At 40.9% G+C, this 17,086-nt stretch overlaps 1 protein-coding gene across 1 annotated transcript in view; it reads right to left on the reverse strand.

Annotated features, from left to right (window-relative positions):
* TSPAN5 (tetraspanin 5) overlaps positions 1–17,086 on the reverse strand; it is a gene marked incomplete at its 3' end in the record, with an annotated part of 80,978 nt that overhangs the window by 16,721 nt on the left and 47,171 nt on the right. The window contains exon 2 of the mRNA XM_084263345.1: positions 2,820–2,870. Within this exon, the coding sequence (XP_084119471.1) occupies positions 2,820–2,870 (51 nt within the window). The remainder of the gene's footprint in view (positions 1–2,819; positions 2,871–17,086) is intronic.

The raw sequence follows: 17,086 nt of genomic DNA on the forward strand, positions 1-17,086 counted from the left end.
TGTCCAAGCTGCTTTTGAGTATGTTTAAAGAGGGAGATTCCACATAATCTCTGGGCAAACCATGGCAGTGCTCAGTCACCCTCAAAGCGTTACCTGACCTTCAGAGAGAACTTCTTGTGTTTCAGTTTGCATCAGTTGCCTGTCACTGAGGACCACTGAAAACAGATTGGCTCCATCCTCTTTGCATTCTCCCCTCAAGTATTTATAAACATTAAGATACCCCCAAGCCTGCTCTTCTCCAAGCTTAAGTCCTAGCTCTCTCAGCCCTTCCTTGTAGGAGAGATGTTCCAGTCCCTTAAGCATCCTGGCAGCTGGACTCACCAGTATGTCAGCGTCTCTCTCGTACTGGGGAGCCCAGAATTGGCCCGGGTGTGGCATCACCAGTGCTGACTAGAAGGAAAGAATGCCCTTCCTTGACCTGCTGGCACAGCACTCCTAATACAACTCAGGATGGTGTTAGCATTCTTGGTCACAAGGGCACAGTGCTGGCTCATGTTGGACTTGGTGTACACCAGGACCCCCAGGTCCTTCTCTGTCTTTCTGTACGGCCCATAATGCCTAAGGGATATCTAGGCTAGCCTTAGGCAAGAAGCAATCAAGCTAGACAAGTGCTTTTCAGTTAAGTTACAGATCTCTTCAGTCTTAGGCTTTACCTACTCAGCCTTCACCTCCAACCGCCCAGCTGCAGCAGCAACTGTCTGAGATATACCTGATCTGCCCTCAACTAAGTTGCATGGAGCCTATGAGCGCCTGGAACTTGACCTGGCTGACTGCAGCTTCTGGCCATTGCCTGTCCTCTAGAGAGCTGAGTGAAAGAAAGGTATAAAACTGTCTTGATGCAAGTCCATTTTCCCATAATTCTGACTACAAAAATCAAAGTCTTTCTCTCCTGAAGAGTTCTGCAGTTCAGCTATACCTATGCTACATTCTGGTTGACAGCAACCATGAGCTGAAACAGTGTTCACTACCACAGCAGTTAGACAAGCTGGGGAGAGGTGCTTATTTTTAATGAAAAACCTGTGCTTTAAAACAATAAACAGTATTTTATTACTTTCTGTAGAAAACCCTACTACATGTGGAGTCTGAGCTAATGCATATTAAACGGCTCTAGGTGGTTTTATTTACTTGTCTACATGACAACATGACATTTTCTCCCACTTTCAGGATCCGATTAAAAATGGTTTGATATTTAGACATCTGTTATCAAGTGATCTTAACATGAGCCTTGGCTCTGGCTATTAGCAATTATGAATTGAATGATTTTCTTCCCAGGAAGCAGGTGGGCGGGAGCAGAGTAGGGTGCTTTATCACATTGAAAATACGTAATACCTAACAGACCATTATTCTGCCAGAACACACTCTAGCTGTAGTATCTTTTAGCCTTCAAACAGCAGACTATAGCTGTTTTCCCTTTACCTGCTCTTTCATTCTAAAAGAGGAATCACCTGTCTTACTTACTGAAATGACACAAAAATGTCCAAATCTCTTCCAGAAAGCACTCCAAAATAAGGTTCTTCTCTAGGACATAGGTATAAGCTGAGTATTTCAGTATTAAAAAGTGTCTTAACATCTTTGCTGACTGAAAAAAACAAAAGAAAACAAACAAAAAAACCAAGATCACAGCATATCTTTTCACTCTACTCAAGCCATCCAGAATGAGTATCATCTGGTTTGTAAATACACAGATACATAGGTGTATACTGTGAGTTAATTAATATCCCATTACTATCTGTAATTATCTACATCCAAGGCACAGAGAGAGGAATTAGAATCTAAGTTAATAACTCACTTCTGAACCAGAAAATTAGTCCTGAATTTAAGTGGCAAAACTCCAGTGCTTTCAATGCGTTATCTGTTCTGTTGCGAGTGCCAGTTGTTATGCCTTAAGTGAACATCAATTTGTAGCTTACTCAGTGTTTTTCATTAAAAGAAGAAAAAAACATTATGTAACTGATTATCAAAACACCATTGTTATCAGCCAAGTTTTATTATTTTCAATCTTTTAAAGAAGGAAAGGAATCTCTGGCTTTAATTTTAGCTGTCGTCTTTTAGAGAGCCAAACTATTCATCCAGTAACCCAACACATACTCACTGGTTTTGTATATCATGTCTTGATATTTTATCTTCTTCCCAAGTTCTGCAGCAGGCAAACTAAAATTTAGGCTCTGGTTCACAAACATTTACTCCTTCCCCACCTCTCTTTCTTCCCATTTCCAAGTAGATTTTACAGTCTCACAGCACAGTGGGGACAGTTTTATTTGCACAAGAAAAAAAACAACAGCTATTCTGTCTCAGGTTTGTCTTGGGTTTTAGTGTTCATTTGGGTTTGAATCTGGTTTTGGTTAGTGGGTCGGTTTTTTTGTGGGCTTTTTTGTTTGTTTTTTTTAAGAGGAACAGCAATTAGCATGCCATGGTAAGGCAAAAGCAAGGAGGCTTATTTTCAGGGAGCTGCCCTCAGATACATGTAGGCTCTCTCCCCAATCCTGGGGACTACCATTCAGCAGAGAAATGCTGCCACTACTGCCTTCACTGGAGTGTTCCAGTATCGGAGCTGCAGTTTGAGCGTGCATGGATTGAAATGGTTATTTTATGTGCAAGTGTCAGTCATGATTTCTTGCCAAGGCATTCTTGGGAAAGCTGCCAAGGATCTTCCTCTAGGTGAGCTGAGCCAAGGTTTTATTTGACAGAGAAGCTTGATTATGTTTCAGCAGAAACTGTGTGTGGACACAAAATGTGCAGCATATTACTATTCCAATATTTCATCAGAAAAAGACGGAGAAAGACTAAAAACATGGCATTTGGCACTATTTTCAACTTACCTTTTCATTCCATGCCCACAATCCAATCCCAAGAAATGCTATGCCAAGGAACTAAAGGGAAAAAAAATAACAACATATCAGAGCAAAAACTAGACTTTTTTTTTTAAACATTCACATTAACTCATCCACTCTGTTCTTATCAGGACTGAGGGCTTCACAAGAATTTTGAAATATGCATGCAGTTGCTTGTTTTACAACACAACCATTGTAACTGGAAGAATTTAAAGCTTGCACAGCTCATTCAGGGATGTTGTACATTGGAATAGTAGGTGCAATGTCACTTTCTCAGCATCAAGCAAGGTTCTTTTTCAGTTTATCAGACTAAAAACAAACTCCACAGTCAACCAAAACATTACTGTTGTATTACCACCACCTGCACAAAACAGTTGTCCTCACTCTCCCAGTGAATGATATTAAAAAGGAAGCCCTAAAACGCACTTGTCCTATCAGTTTTAGAAACGCTGTCCACAGGAAGCTGTTTAAATATAATACAATCCATGATTTCAGGGCAGGAGGGGAATAAAAATACTGGTTGTCATGGTTTAACCCCATCCAGCAACTAAGCACCATGCAGCTGCTTGCCACTCCCCCCGATGGGATGGGAAGAGTACTGGAAGAATAAAAGTGAGATAAAGACAGTTTAATAGATAAAGCAAAAAGCTGTGCACACAAGCAAAGCAAAACAAGGAATCTGTTCACCGCTTCCCATGGGGAGGCAGGTGTTCAGCCATCCCCAGGGGAGCGGGGGTCCATCACGCCACACAGGAACACAAATGCCGTCACTCCAAACGTGTGTGTGTCCCCCCTTTTACCCCAGCTGTGTATGTTGAGTATGACATCATACAGTATGGAATATCCCTTTGGTCAGCTGGGGTCAGGTGTCACAACAGTGTCCCTTCCTAGACCTCTGCTCACCCCCAGCATACTCACTGGTTCAGTGGCATGAGAAGCAGAAGAGCCCTTGGCTCTGGGTAAGCAGTAACTAAACATCCCTGTGTTAACACTGCTGCCAGCACAAATCAACACACAGCCACATACCTGCTACTATGAGGAAAATTAACTCTATCCCAGACAAACCCAGCACACTGCTCTAAAAGAGTAAGAATTTTTAAAAATGCTGAAAGCCAACATATTATAACCTTTCCAATACTGAAAGCTTCTGTATTTTGTAAAGGAAGTTACAGTCCATTCCTCCTCCAAGGGCCTCAAAAGCACCAAAGTCAAAAGAGAGCGTCTTTCCCCCATGATGAAAGAAAACAAGAAGAAAACAGCACCTTTATATATATATATATATCCCTGTATTCTGTTCCACTGAATAATTTAGAGCGCACCATTTCCCTCCAAATTCTACAGGTTTTTCATACAAAACCTAGGCTAAGGATCACAAAACAAACAGAAAAGGCAAAATAAGCCCAACATCTCCCAACATCACCACTGTGTATTTTGCATGATATGGTACCAGTTATGCAGAATGCTTAAAGAAAAACATACCTGGCTGTCTGAGCACATCTCTAAATGTCCTCCTGTCCAACTTTCATCCTTTTTTTTTTTAAACTTAAGTGCTGGATAAAAAGAAAACTATTCTCTCTAGTTTCAGGGCATATAACAGAATGTTGCTCCAACCCCAGTTCCTGGCTTTCTTTGTGGCTTCCCCACACTGCAGTGTACAGAGTTATTTTGGCATGTAGCATGCTCTTCTCTTTAAATTTGTGTAAACAGTTAAGTATCATAATGATTTTGTTTTTGCAAAACAGGACAAAAGTGTTTTTCTGTTGAGAAGTGGGAAGAGACGGGAATATCAACTTTAAAAGCTTTCCCAGAAGTGATTTCAGCAGCTTCAAAGAAAGTTCCCGTCTTCCTTATGCACAGTGGCAATTTTAGCTTTATACTACAAGAGCATCTGCAAAGCATAACTCAGTATTGAGTGGAATATACTCGTTGCAATTCCCTAGAATTCCCTAAAACCCTTCACATCTCTGACTTTCTCCTCCAAGCGTGTGCTTTGCCAACTGACAAAGGACAGCCAGCTCACCCAGAAGCCCATCTACACTAACTGGGAATGAAGCTCTCCTTTTTGAGTTGAAGAGTCATGACCCTAAGTTTAAACAATATTACAAGCCAGTATTCTTCAAAGGGAACTGTCACAGGCTTGGCCATGTCTGAATAAAAGATAAATGAAATTTTTTCCTAGATGGAAAAACAGAACTGCTGGTCAGGAAAGTTTCTTACTTCAGCAGCATCATCTGTAAAGTACAAGAGATGGATTTGAGAATATCAGTATAGCCTCCTGTGAGTCTAAAAAGGTCACCCTACCTGTACCAAGACTGCTCTTTTTCTGTGGTTATAAAGCCTGCCAAAAGAGTATGTGTAAAATCACTTCTGACTGCAGTGATTATTTGAAACTTGATATAAAGCTGTACAAGTTTCCAAATCACATTCAGACAAATGCAGTTCTTTTACTCAGTAACAGGCTCATTTGCTTCCCTCTTACACAGCCAAAGGCATCAAGGTTGAAGAAATAGGAGTGAGAGGGGAAAACCAGCCTGTATTATAAAAATCCGTAAGTGGCAAATTGTTATTTTCAGAGAGGTACAGAACATTATGCTTTGCAAACAGTAAGTGTGGAGAACTAGAACAAAGGAATGTGATCAATACATACAAATGTAATTTAACAGCCACACATGTCAGCTGCACATCCGGCTCTGATCCGCAAGCTTCATTAAATTTCATCCAGCCAAGTGCCCTGATCCTTCATGGGAAGCTGAAACCTAAAGGTAATGTTACAAAAGGTAACTTATAGCAGACTATATGGGTCTCAAGCCAGGCCAAGCTCATCTCAATTTATAGACTGACTGCACTGTACTAAGATGAAGCACCTAAAAAAACGAGCTTCTGGCAAGCAAGTCAAGAAAAAACAGGAAACTGAGTTCTCAGAGCTTTCAAGACGATTGAAGGATTACAGAGTTCTCAGCCCTCTCCATATCCCAAACTGCAAGTCTCTGTACTATTGCTTCTTCAGCAGCTGAAGAAACAGGAACAATGGACAAGATCCATTAGGACAAAAAGATTCAGGATAGAATCACAAACTCATCAGCATGGGATGCTACAGAAATCAAAAGCCGGCATTCAGAAAAAAGGTTAGATAAATTAATGGAGGATCCTTAGGTACTGAAAAGTCATTTTGATACAGCTTCTAGCTCAGGATGTTTTTACACTGTTGCTCATTGGGAGATAGTAAGTGGGAAAGGATCATCGTAGGTATGTTTCACTGCTTAAATGCCTCTTTTCTTGGACAAATTTGCATCAGTTGAGACAATACACTGAGCTAGGCAGACCACCAAACTAAGCCCTCTGTGCAATCATGCCCTAGAAAGGCCCATCTCACACAAACACAGCCTGCTATGGCAATGAAGCACACAGAAATGCTCTCACTAATCCCCACTGGCAGGAGACAGATGTTCATGAGGAGACTTACACCTCTCACCAGGATTAACTTTGGATTTTCTTGACAATTATGAAAGAAATTCCTGCATAGCCTAAAAAAAGTTGAAAGCGCTTAGCAAAAATCCCTATGTATTTTTGCTGTTAGAACCAGAAGTAAAACAGGACACACATCCTGCTTATCTTGCAGCTCTTCTGCAGATGTCTCTAAGACAGTCTTGTTCTGCTTCCTTGTAACCTGAAAGAAAATCTCTTCACATCTGAAGCACACAGGGAAAGAATGAAATGGCATACACATCATCTCAGTTACCTCTGGAAAATTTCATTTACATCCATTAAATTATTCCAACAAGTAATAAAAAGGTGGAAGTTTGCCTCATTATCTACAAAACACTCAAAAGAAAAACAGTCCTAATTCTCCACAAGCATCTAGTGAGACCATTTATCCTGATTATAAATGCTCACCAGATTTGGGGTAGGGCTTGTAAAATCCTGATACTTTTTCAAACAATAATTTGCAGGAGAATATTAAAACATTCCTCTGGAGCATTACAGCCTTATAAAAATTGCATTGCAGTACTTCCTCAGCCATAGGTTTTCTATTCACTAGCATCAAACAAATGTGGTGAAATGACTCTTCCTAAATGCATATAATCTTTATAGAATAGAATGTGTGGCAGTACTTGTACTGTTGCCCCACTTGTAAAGTTCACATGCAGCTTTCAGGAGTGGACTGATCAATAAGTGTTTCAAACTGCACGTATCTGACTCCCAGTCCCATCCACGTGGAGGGAAGCTATTCTTGGTCGGTAGGGATACGGCATGGTACAGCATGGTGCTGCATTTAAAGGGTGCTAGGGTAAATACTAATGCAAGTACTAGAAAAAATCTGAGAGTCATTTCTTCACATACTGAAATTTTAATCTCAGCTGACGTTCCTAAATAACTCAGCACCAGTTTTTGACCAAGAGTATGACAGCCACAGGACCACACAGTAAAAGGTTATGCACATGGCACACTGACCAAACCAGTGCATGTTCGTATGTGGGTACACTGAAGGCTCGTGTGAGACGGAACAGTAGTGCAGCAACCTGATCTCATCTTCACCACGACATCACGTCCTCAACGTCACTAGCGGAAGCATGTCAAAACTGTCAGAGTTCAGAACCAGAGCTTCCTCACAAGAGCTTTTTGATTTGGGGAGGGGGGTGGTTTGAGCCCTGTATTTAGGCAGTGCGAAAACCTCCCACCTGCCCTTACTTTGAGCTGCCACAGGAACTCTGCACACAGCATTAGCGAGGAGACTATCAGCATCACTTTGGTGTTTCTTCCATGGCAATATGCTGTAGCTTATTCAGAACACAAGATCTCCTTCTGTATGGTTCAAGCCAGCACAGCATGGGAACACAAGGTACAGTATTTTACTGTCAAGCACAGCAGTGATCGGGACAACATGAAGTGTAATATTTCACATCCTGAAATACAATCAGGAAAACACAGGGCTTCTGAGCTTTGTACATACATAAAGCAGCACTGACAAGCTCCTAACTGACTCTAAAACCCCAGATGAACTATTTTTCCCTAAGCATTTCCTCTGCAGCACTCTAGAGATTTCAAAACTCAGAATGCTCACTGCTTTCTTGAAAGTATTTTATGCCAAATCAGTCTTCTTGCTTTTTTAAAACAGGGCAAAAAGGAACCTAATGTCTGTGTCAGAGCACAAAGGATTGTGTTGTGGGTTTTGTTGCCTGCTTATTTTTAAGTAGCCCTGACAAAGAAAGGGCACCAAACCAGAAATTAAAATGCTCACACCATTTTCTTCTTCCTTTCATGCCACTGATGTGTATTCTGCTTTAAATACATCATAGCATTCTTTCAAACAGAACAAATAGGACATCCTCTCAACTCTCCAGATTTGCCTGGACCCGTATCACAGGGAAGCAAGGTACCAGAAAGTCTGCCCTGTCTCTTCTTCCATCCACCCCAGTTCCTCTAACTTTTCCATTCTCAACACAAATTGTTAAAGCATTTAATTTTCACATGGCTAAACATACGTGGGACAGGCAAACTGCTCAAGGCATACACACACATTTACATATATTATGCTAACGCTTACAAAGAACGCATTGTCCTAAAGCCCACTGCTTGTCTGCCTTGAGATATTACCCACAGGAAAACTCCATGTACTACACTCACTGAATGAAGATGCTGCATAGGTGACTACATATCACTTGGTTCACAGCAACATTCAGATATAGACTGAATGACATCAAATCTATTTCCATTTTATGTGCAGCTTTTAAAAAACATTAACTATTTCACAGATCACTGAAATACAGTAAAACCCTTTTCCCAACTGATACAAAACACACAGACACGGAAGGAAAAAAGAAGTTCCCAGTTTCCACACATTTTGCTCAGCTCAGAGATGTGACTGATTATATATAAACATCCAAAGTAGAAAAACATACCCAAGAACACAATGAGAAAAGTGTCTGTTCTACCTTGCAGGACTCTCAGCTTGATGCTCTCTAATGAGCAGTTAATCACGTATGACCCTAATTTTCAAAGCAAGGTACTGTAGCTGTTAATGTATCTTTCATTTTCACCAGTTCGGGGTTTTCCATTTTGTCCGACAAGTAAACAAGATACATGCACTCCCTTCCCCCTCAAATGCAGTGTCAGTCGCCATTGTTTGCTTATTGCCTTCTCCAATTCTTTAATTGCAAAAGCGAGACATCTGCTTTCTGTTACTGCTGCTCTTTGTATTTATTTTATTGCTTTCTGGTGGTGCAATTGTAAGCATTGCCAATCAGCTTGGAGCAAGAGTCCCTGAAGATTGAAGTCCCTCTCCTCTTGTTGACAGAAATTGATATACTGAAATACAGAAAAAGGAGGATGAATTTCCTCTGTTCCAACTTGTGAGCAGCAACTCCCCTCAAGCCTTGATAAAATAAATTTAACTCATTCCACGTTCCCAACGAGACTCTACAGAAAAAAAAAAAATCAAAGACCTTGAAGGTAAATACCCTACCACTACCCCATAAAGACATTTCAAATCCCACAGAGTTGAAGTAACATCATCATCATTCACTGTCATTTTGGTACACTCATCTCACAGACCCTATCGCTTCTCTTCTTTACACTATTGGTCTTTATGTCATGATCCCCTCTTTCTCTGCTCTCCCTGAGCCCAAAAGACTATGCAGGCAAGCAGAGAAATTCTGCTGCATACACCTTTCCACACGCGTCTACTTTTCCAATCCAGCCTTGTTCTCTTCATCAATACCATTCCATCTCTGGCTCACTCCTCTCCACTGCAGCTTCTCTGCCTGAAGTCAGTTTCTATTTTTAAAACCGTTCTAAAATTATGTAAGTGGTGCTGTAGCAGTATGAAAACAGTATGGGCTTAACACATAACTTCAAGCAGCAGAAAACTGCAAAATGAAAATAAGAACTGAAAAAAACCCCACCTAAAAACCAAAACCTGAATTCTACTTCCTATATTGGGATGCTAATCCTTGCTCTTAGCCAATTTGATAATGCAAAGACACAAGTCTTCTCTTTCTGACCTGCAAGTAAAGCAGCAAAATGAAGGCAGAGAAAGCACGTTCTTCTTCAAGCTGGGGTGAAGCAAAGCGTCTGGAAGCAGTATTGCAAATGGGTCATTTTCTAAGTCTGTCTCGTTGCCCAGGGCTAGCAGCTTCCCACTCCAGAGGGCAGCAAGACCTCCCCCAGCTCTTCTCTTCCTGCCACTGCGCTGGTATCATTTGTCCCAAACTGCCCTACCTGAACTTCAGGCTATTTAGCACAGCCCCATTATGAATCTTCTTCACACTGTTTTTCTGAAGCTACTGTTCCATTAAAAGCAGAAATTAAAAACAAAACGAAGAGTCCAACATGACAAAAACCACACACAAAGCCCACACAAAACGGAGCGTTGTGAAACTGATACAACAAACACGTATTTCAGCTACAAGCGGTGAAGTTGTAACATCTAATTCAAGCATTCGATACCGCAAACAGAAAGGATGTGAGATAGTCTCTTTCTTTAGTAAGAAATGGGCAATCACATTGCCTACACAATTGATTTAAGTATTTGAGAACACAAAGAGTGCAGAGCCAGGAAACACAGATAGGTAGGCTTGTCAATGCAGCATGATACTTTGAATGCTCAGCATTTTCTTTCCAGAAAGCAGTCTCAGCTCCTAGCTATGCCTGTAGCCCACAGAGAGGGAGTCCCAAAATCTTCTACCCCAGCTACACAAGCTGCCACATTCCAGGCCGCTTCAGTGGACTATACTCAGTGATCTATTCGCTCCACAGAGAACACATGGAGGATGAGGAAGGCGTGAAAAGACTGAACAGATCTCAATAGAGATGCACACTAAGTGAACACCACCAGCTCTACACACAAACTTGGGTCAAACAGCTTAATCTGGCTGTCCCTCATAGAAAACAAAACAAAACAAACCACCAACAAAGAAAAGCCAGTGAACACAGAGCCAATAGTGAGCACACACCTAACCTACACGTGCACGTACAACTTTTACCAGCAAATTTTACAATAGCTTTATTTTCCCCTTACCTTTCCCAAAAGGTTATTCCTGGTTCTCTTGGAACTTGCAAATAAATTAGAATTTGTAGGAGTTGACATCAATAAAACTACTTGGCAGGGGGCAAAGAAAACAAAACCATGCTTTCAAATTCTTTTGAAAAGTGACATGGTACAAATGAGAGGCAACAAATGGTCACTGTTTTTTTACCTGAAAGTTTTATTCCTAGGCATAAATTCCACAGTTTGGCAGTGAGGAGGAGAAAAAAAAAAAAAAAAAAAGGAAAAAGCTGCTATAAACCAGCTGCTTGTCTAAACGAAACAGACTGCTGACCCTTTGTCTGCTTTCCAGACAGCATCAAAAGCACCTCTATTATTTGTCATTCTCAAAAGAGGCATCAGGGGCTTGACTAAACATGTAGGCAAAACACTCTTTACTTCTGTAAAGGTGCCCCTTCAAATCACAGATGCTTTCTGTGATATGGCAGTACAGGGAGGTTTGGCTGCCCACACCTTTGCTGGACTTGTGCTGCAGATACACACAATGCTATTGCTACAGCTTAATTTGAGGGTGTTAAACTTGTTTTAAGAATAAAAGTGTTGAAGAAATGGAACTATATTGCAAGATACTCAGTTCATGTGAACAGAGTCTAGTTTTATATAATTTCAGCTTGACCAATGGTATGAGCAATATCACCTACATCATATAAAATGCTCATATGCTAAGTACAAGATTGGATTCCTGATTTTATTGCCACTTTAAACTATATTATTTCCATAGATCCTGATTAATTTGTTACCTTTGTCTACTGTTACACAAACACTAACAGCTGATCCCTCTCAACATACATCAGAAAGGCAAGGATTAGAAAATTTGAGGGACGTAGAAATGTAGTTGCAGTGCAGATGTTTTTTATAGCTTGTCTATTGGGGGACCAAGTGACATTGCCTCACAAAGATCCTTGTGCTGCATAGCTGTGCTCTTGCAGTCAGTCAGTCTTTGCCTACCACACTTCCAGGATGAAGGTGGTGTTCTGGTATTACAGACTTGCAAGACAGGGTGCACCTGTCAACCAGATAATCTCATTTTCTCCCTTATCCATAAAAGCAGAGCAGCTGCTTTTAAGGTCCCACCTTATTTACTTGTAGATAGTCATTATCAGGGAGGACAGTACCTCACAACCATTTTTTTTGAAAGCCTTGGAAATGCTAAAACCATCTTAAAAATAAAGACTTCATGTCCCATGTCCAAACAGGGTATTAAGAAAAAACAAAACAACACCAAGCAAACAAACCACCACGGACAGAGAACAGGATTGGGTTTGACTTTCTGCATTCACTCATCATTATAACTTAATCCAGCAAGCCCAACTTCTCTCCTTGCATAGAAAAAAGTGTTTTTTTTCTGTTCAGCCCCAGAAGAACTTCAATGCACAAGGTATACAAGTAGCACAAAGCAGCCATTTAAATCAAAATATGAACATTGGGTAAGTTTCCATGCCCTGCTGGACACTATTAGAAGAGAAGAAAAAAAAAGCACTTTAGTTTTTGAATACCAGCAGTAATACTAATTTAAACAACTTTAGCTGTTTCCCATGGAATAGTCACCCTACACAGAATCTCAAAAGGGACCTTTGCAATCCAGACTCTCAACTCCAGCCTTCCAGGCAAAATCCACTACATTTGGCTTGATCAACTGGAAGATAACACAACTATGAAGAACTGTACCTTTAAAAGCCTGACAAGATCTTGTTGGACCAGGGTTTTGGGAACATTACACAATGGCAATGCATTAGGGCAGAAACTGAATAATGGAGACTTCCCTAAGACTGAGGGCCTCAGAAAGCATCCTGACCACCCCTGACAAACCTTGCCACCGATACTAAAGTCCAGAACAGAAGGAGATCAAGTAATTAGTATTCTAACAAACTTGTGATGGAAACAAAGGCAAAAAGCACATAAAAGAAAATTTTCTCAATGTTGCTTCATCTTCTAAAGGAGCACCTCCACACTACACGTAACAGTAAATGATGCATTTATAGAGCAAAAAAGGTGCATCTCAGCCACTAACCAGTGATGATTAATTCCTGCTAAAAACACTGGTGTAAAGAAAATAGCCAGGCATAGCAGGGGTAAAAACTTGAGCATGAGTATAAAGGAGAAGGTGTTAAACCAAGTTTGACATCTCCCTGACTGCACTGCAATCTGAACCCAAGCTAGCAGAGAAGACAAAACATTTTGCAGCACAATAGTGCAAGCATAAGACTACAAAGAGAAAAATAACTTATCTGAAAACCTGAAGTTTTTCCCTTACCTGAAAAACACTGCTTAATTTTTAGATAAGGGCAATGGCGTCAGAATTTCATTTTACAGCCACTAACCATGACAAGCACAGGCAGCAAGAAACAAAACAACCTGAAAGGTAGTGAGTGGCATGCCTTATCACAGCATCACAGAACGGGTTGGGTTGGAATGGTTTTGGGTCTCAATGACCATCTAGTTCCAACCCCTGCCATGGGCAGGGAAACCCACTGCTAGACCAGGTTGCCCAAAGGCCCATCCAACCTGGCCTTGAACACTGCCAGGGAGGGGGCAGCCACAGCTTCTCCTGGCAACCTGTGCCAGTGTCTGACCACCCTCAAATCTCACGATCTCACTCTTTCCCAGAAAAGGGTTTGGAAAGAAAACCACTCTAACATAGCTTCTCCAGCATTCAGCCCTACTGTTGTTTAAAAGTAAGTACATTCAGTAGCCAATTCTAAAATCTCAAGAAAGAAATGCAAAAAAATACCCAAAAACTAACTGAACAAGGAAAAGGAATATCAAACATTTTTTCCTCAATAACCTCTTATAATAACCTCAATATATATATCTATATAAGTTATAATAACCTCTTATATGTAACTTCAATAACTGACTTTTTTTTGAACCAAGTTAATCAATACCTCAACTAAAACACCCAGGAAAATCCAGAACACTCTGCTTGCCTTCTCTTCAATATCAAACCACTTCAATCTGGGGAGCTTCCCCATTAGCCTGAGCTGTAGTTCATCCACTACAAGGATGTGAGAAGCCTTTCAGCAGGGAGTTATTTTTCTTTATCAGAGACAGGAATAGACCTTTACATTTAGTCATTCCCTGCTACACGAACACTGCAATTAATCCTGCACTAGGCTACCCAGAGAGGTCTTCAGCAATACACAACCGTACAAACTGTCACCACGACTGTGGAGCTATCAACAAGAATCCTTCACTAGTACCTCACGTCCTTTCCTTCACATAGAGAAGAAAGGTGACCACAAACAAACTGGAACAGTAGGAGGGCTGAACATATGGGACATACAGATGGAATGGAATTTAACAATCCAAACACAGTATCACATACTTAAGCACTAAGAAAATATCTGCTGTGAGCTAGAATTGTAGGCATCAGTCTGCGAGCTAGCAAATTGATGGCATATGCAGAAAGGCAAAGTAAGATCTTGTGACATTTAATAAAACATTCTCTGACAGAATGTAATTGCTTTCTATAAGTTTCCCTCAATCTCCTATCTCTTCAAAGGTCTAAAGTGTCCAGAACCACTAGTATGGCCCTAGCCTGCTAAATGACTGCTAGCTCTTCTTTCAAATGTCACATCAACACCAGCAGCATCCAACTGTACGAGTTACAGCATGCATTATAATTCTTATTGGAATCCCACTGTGCCCCATCAGTACTTAGCAATGAAACTGGGTTCTCAGGGCATGGACCCATAATAGTATGTAAAGGGGTCTGTTGGCATAAAATTGCAGGTTCATTAGCTATACTTCAACCTAAACAATGCTAGGGAGGACAAGGCATTCCAGCGAGCATACCTTTAAATGCAAACACACAGAAGTACACAAGATAACACACCTGACTCTCTAGGGTGTCAGATTTTTTTAATTAGGGAACATGCCTTCAACAGCTCCCTGTGTGACTGCTCAACTTAGGTCTTCCTGGTAGGTCATGTGGCTTGCCTCACACAAATGGCAGGTGCAGGGTTTTTAAGGATCAGGCCTGTAACTGCTTTGCCCAAGTCGCTCGCACCGATACGCTTTCATTTGAACCTTCCTTCAGCCATCTGTGGTCAGCCCTTCCCACTTGCCCCGAAAGCTGATTTCCAGCTTCAGTGGTATTCCTCACCATGTGCACCATTTAAATGCATCTCCATAAAAATCACAACTTAATTCCACGACATTTGGTACAGCGCTGACCCCCGTTCACACAGAAGGCATGAAAGGAGCCCAGTGTAATGTGCCTGCGTTCCCAGCACCGCCGCGCTGTCCTGGCGGCACTCACATGACCTCTGCTCAGTTTCTGTCGCTGCCAAATGGGCAGAGAACAAACAAGTGCAGGGTGGCGCGCCAGATCCCCTCGCTCAATGCATCGAACCAAACAATTACACTCCACAGCACTCGCCCTCAGGGCATCGAAAAGAGAGAGAAAGGGTAGCAGTGTGCAGGAAGACCAAGAGACACCACCAATAGTTTGTCGTCTTTCCTTCAGTTAATACAGTAGTTCGCACCACCAGCTCTTGCCTCAAGCAGAGCACAAGGAAAAACTATGTGCACGTTGAAGTGTCAGACCCCAAAGTCAGGAAAGGGGTTGCTTACATGCCCTACCATTACAGTCAATATATATAATGATTATATAACAGTGCAGGACAACAAATCTATCCCATAGCTTTCTACACTGTCAGTGTAGTCTATCACTGACTTGTTCAGTGCTCCTACTCTTGCCTCTCCTACACAATTCCTGATGAGATGCGGAGCTCTGAGGATGTGCTACAGGAACTTTGAAAAATGAGCCCCTGCACTCTCAGCCAACATAATCACATATAGGCACAAACAAAGAGCTTCTCATCAGCCATGAGGCCGTGTGGAGGCTGGAGCTGTGAAAGAAGCAGCAGAAGGAGAAAGCCCACACTCCACAATGTTTCCAGTGACTAAGAGAGATTGGTTTTGGCTGCTGGCTGAGCCAACTGTCTGTCCCCATAAGACACTACATCTATTACCAATCTAGAAGTATATAATAGAACTGAAAAAAAGTGTTTATAAGATTATTTTTGACATTGGAAGAAATTAGGAATGTTTAGTTCTCCAGGTGGAAGATGCACAAGAAGATACATACTAAACTATGGCATGGGGGTCGCAGATTTACCTTTTGACTTTAACAGTAGCTGAGAATTACTGGAACATTTTGAAAATTCTCCCCATAAATATTGTAATGTCCTCAGTACTTGACTTCAGAGAACCAATTTGTTACCGTATGTGTAGTTAAACTGAGAAGTGGAAAAAAACCATAATACTAAACCATTAAGCTTTCCTAATTCAGATGCCATTCACATCAGAGAATCAGGAGGCTAAAAATAGTACCACTGTATTTGAAGCCACCTGCTGCATCTCCTCTTCAAAAATAATCATCTTAGAAAGCCAAATTTTAATGAGAATACCTACCAGCCTTACCAGATCTTCTGCTTTGTCACTTCAGAAAGCAAGCAATATGTTTTACAACTGAAATTGTTTTGCCTCTCCACCTGAGAATACCTGCTTGTATTTTTGCATTCTCACAGAGTACATCAGTTCAATTTATTTTTTTCAAATGGTTATCCCTCTTACAAAATTAAGGCATCTTATAGATCACAATTTTGCTGGAGAAAAAAAGGAGTCCCTTTTTTTCATCAGTTCATGGATTCTCTCAGTTCTTGGCTCCCAGTAAATATGAAAAAATTTGATCTAGTTTGAGTCATAAGACAATACTTACATGTACTTAAATACATCAGTTTCTTTCTCAACAAATTCATTGATCAGTGTAACACATACTTAAACAGTAGGCACTCTTCCTACTTCTGCCATATCAATCACCAATAACCAAAGACCACAAACTCATCAATAGCATGTCCTCTACATTAGAGGAACCAATGAAGAGAAAAAGATTTTTTTGCTACTTCACTGTATTGCTATTTCACCCCTCCCATAAACCAGGGCTGAAAACACTGGAAGTCCACAAAGACAACAGCTACTCTATAGGTCAATCTCAACTGACAGAAGCAATACAATTAAGAGCTCAGTTTAACTTCCTACTTAATTCACTCTTCCGAATCCTATCACCAAAGTCTGAGTAATCCAGACGACACACTACTCCCAATATATACAAGAAAAGTAATGATACAATGATAAAATTATCACAAATAGATGTATATACATATAGACTGACCACATGCACTTAAAACTTTTCTACAATGTTCTC

This window comes from Gallinula chloropus, assembly GCF_964237585.1.
Source record: "Gallinula chloropus genome assembly, chromosome: 4".
Classification (NCBI taxonomy): Eukaryota; Metazoa; Chordata; class Aves; order Gruiformes; family Rallidae; genus Gallinula; species Gallinula chloropus.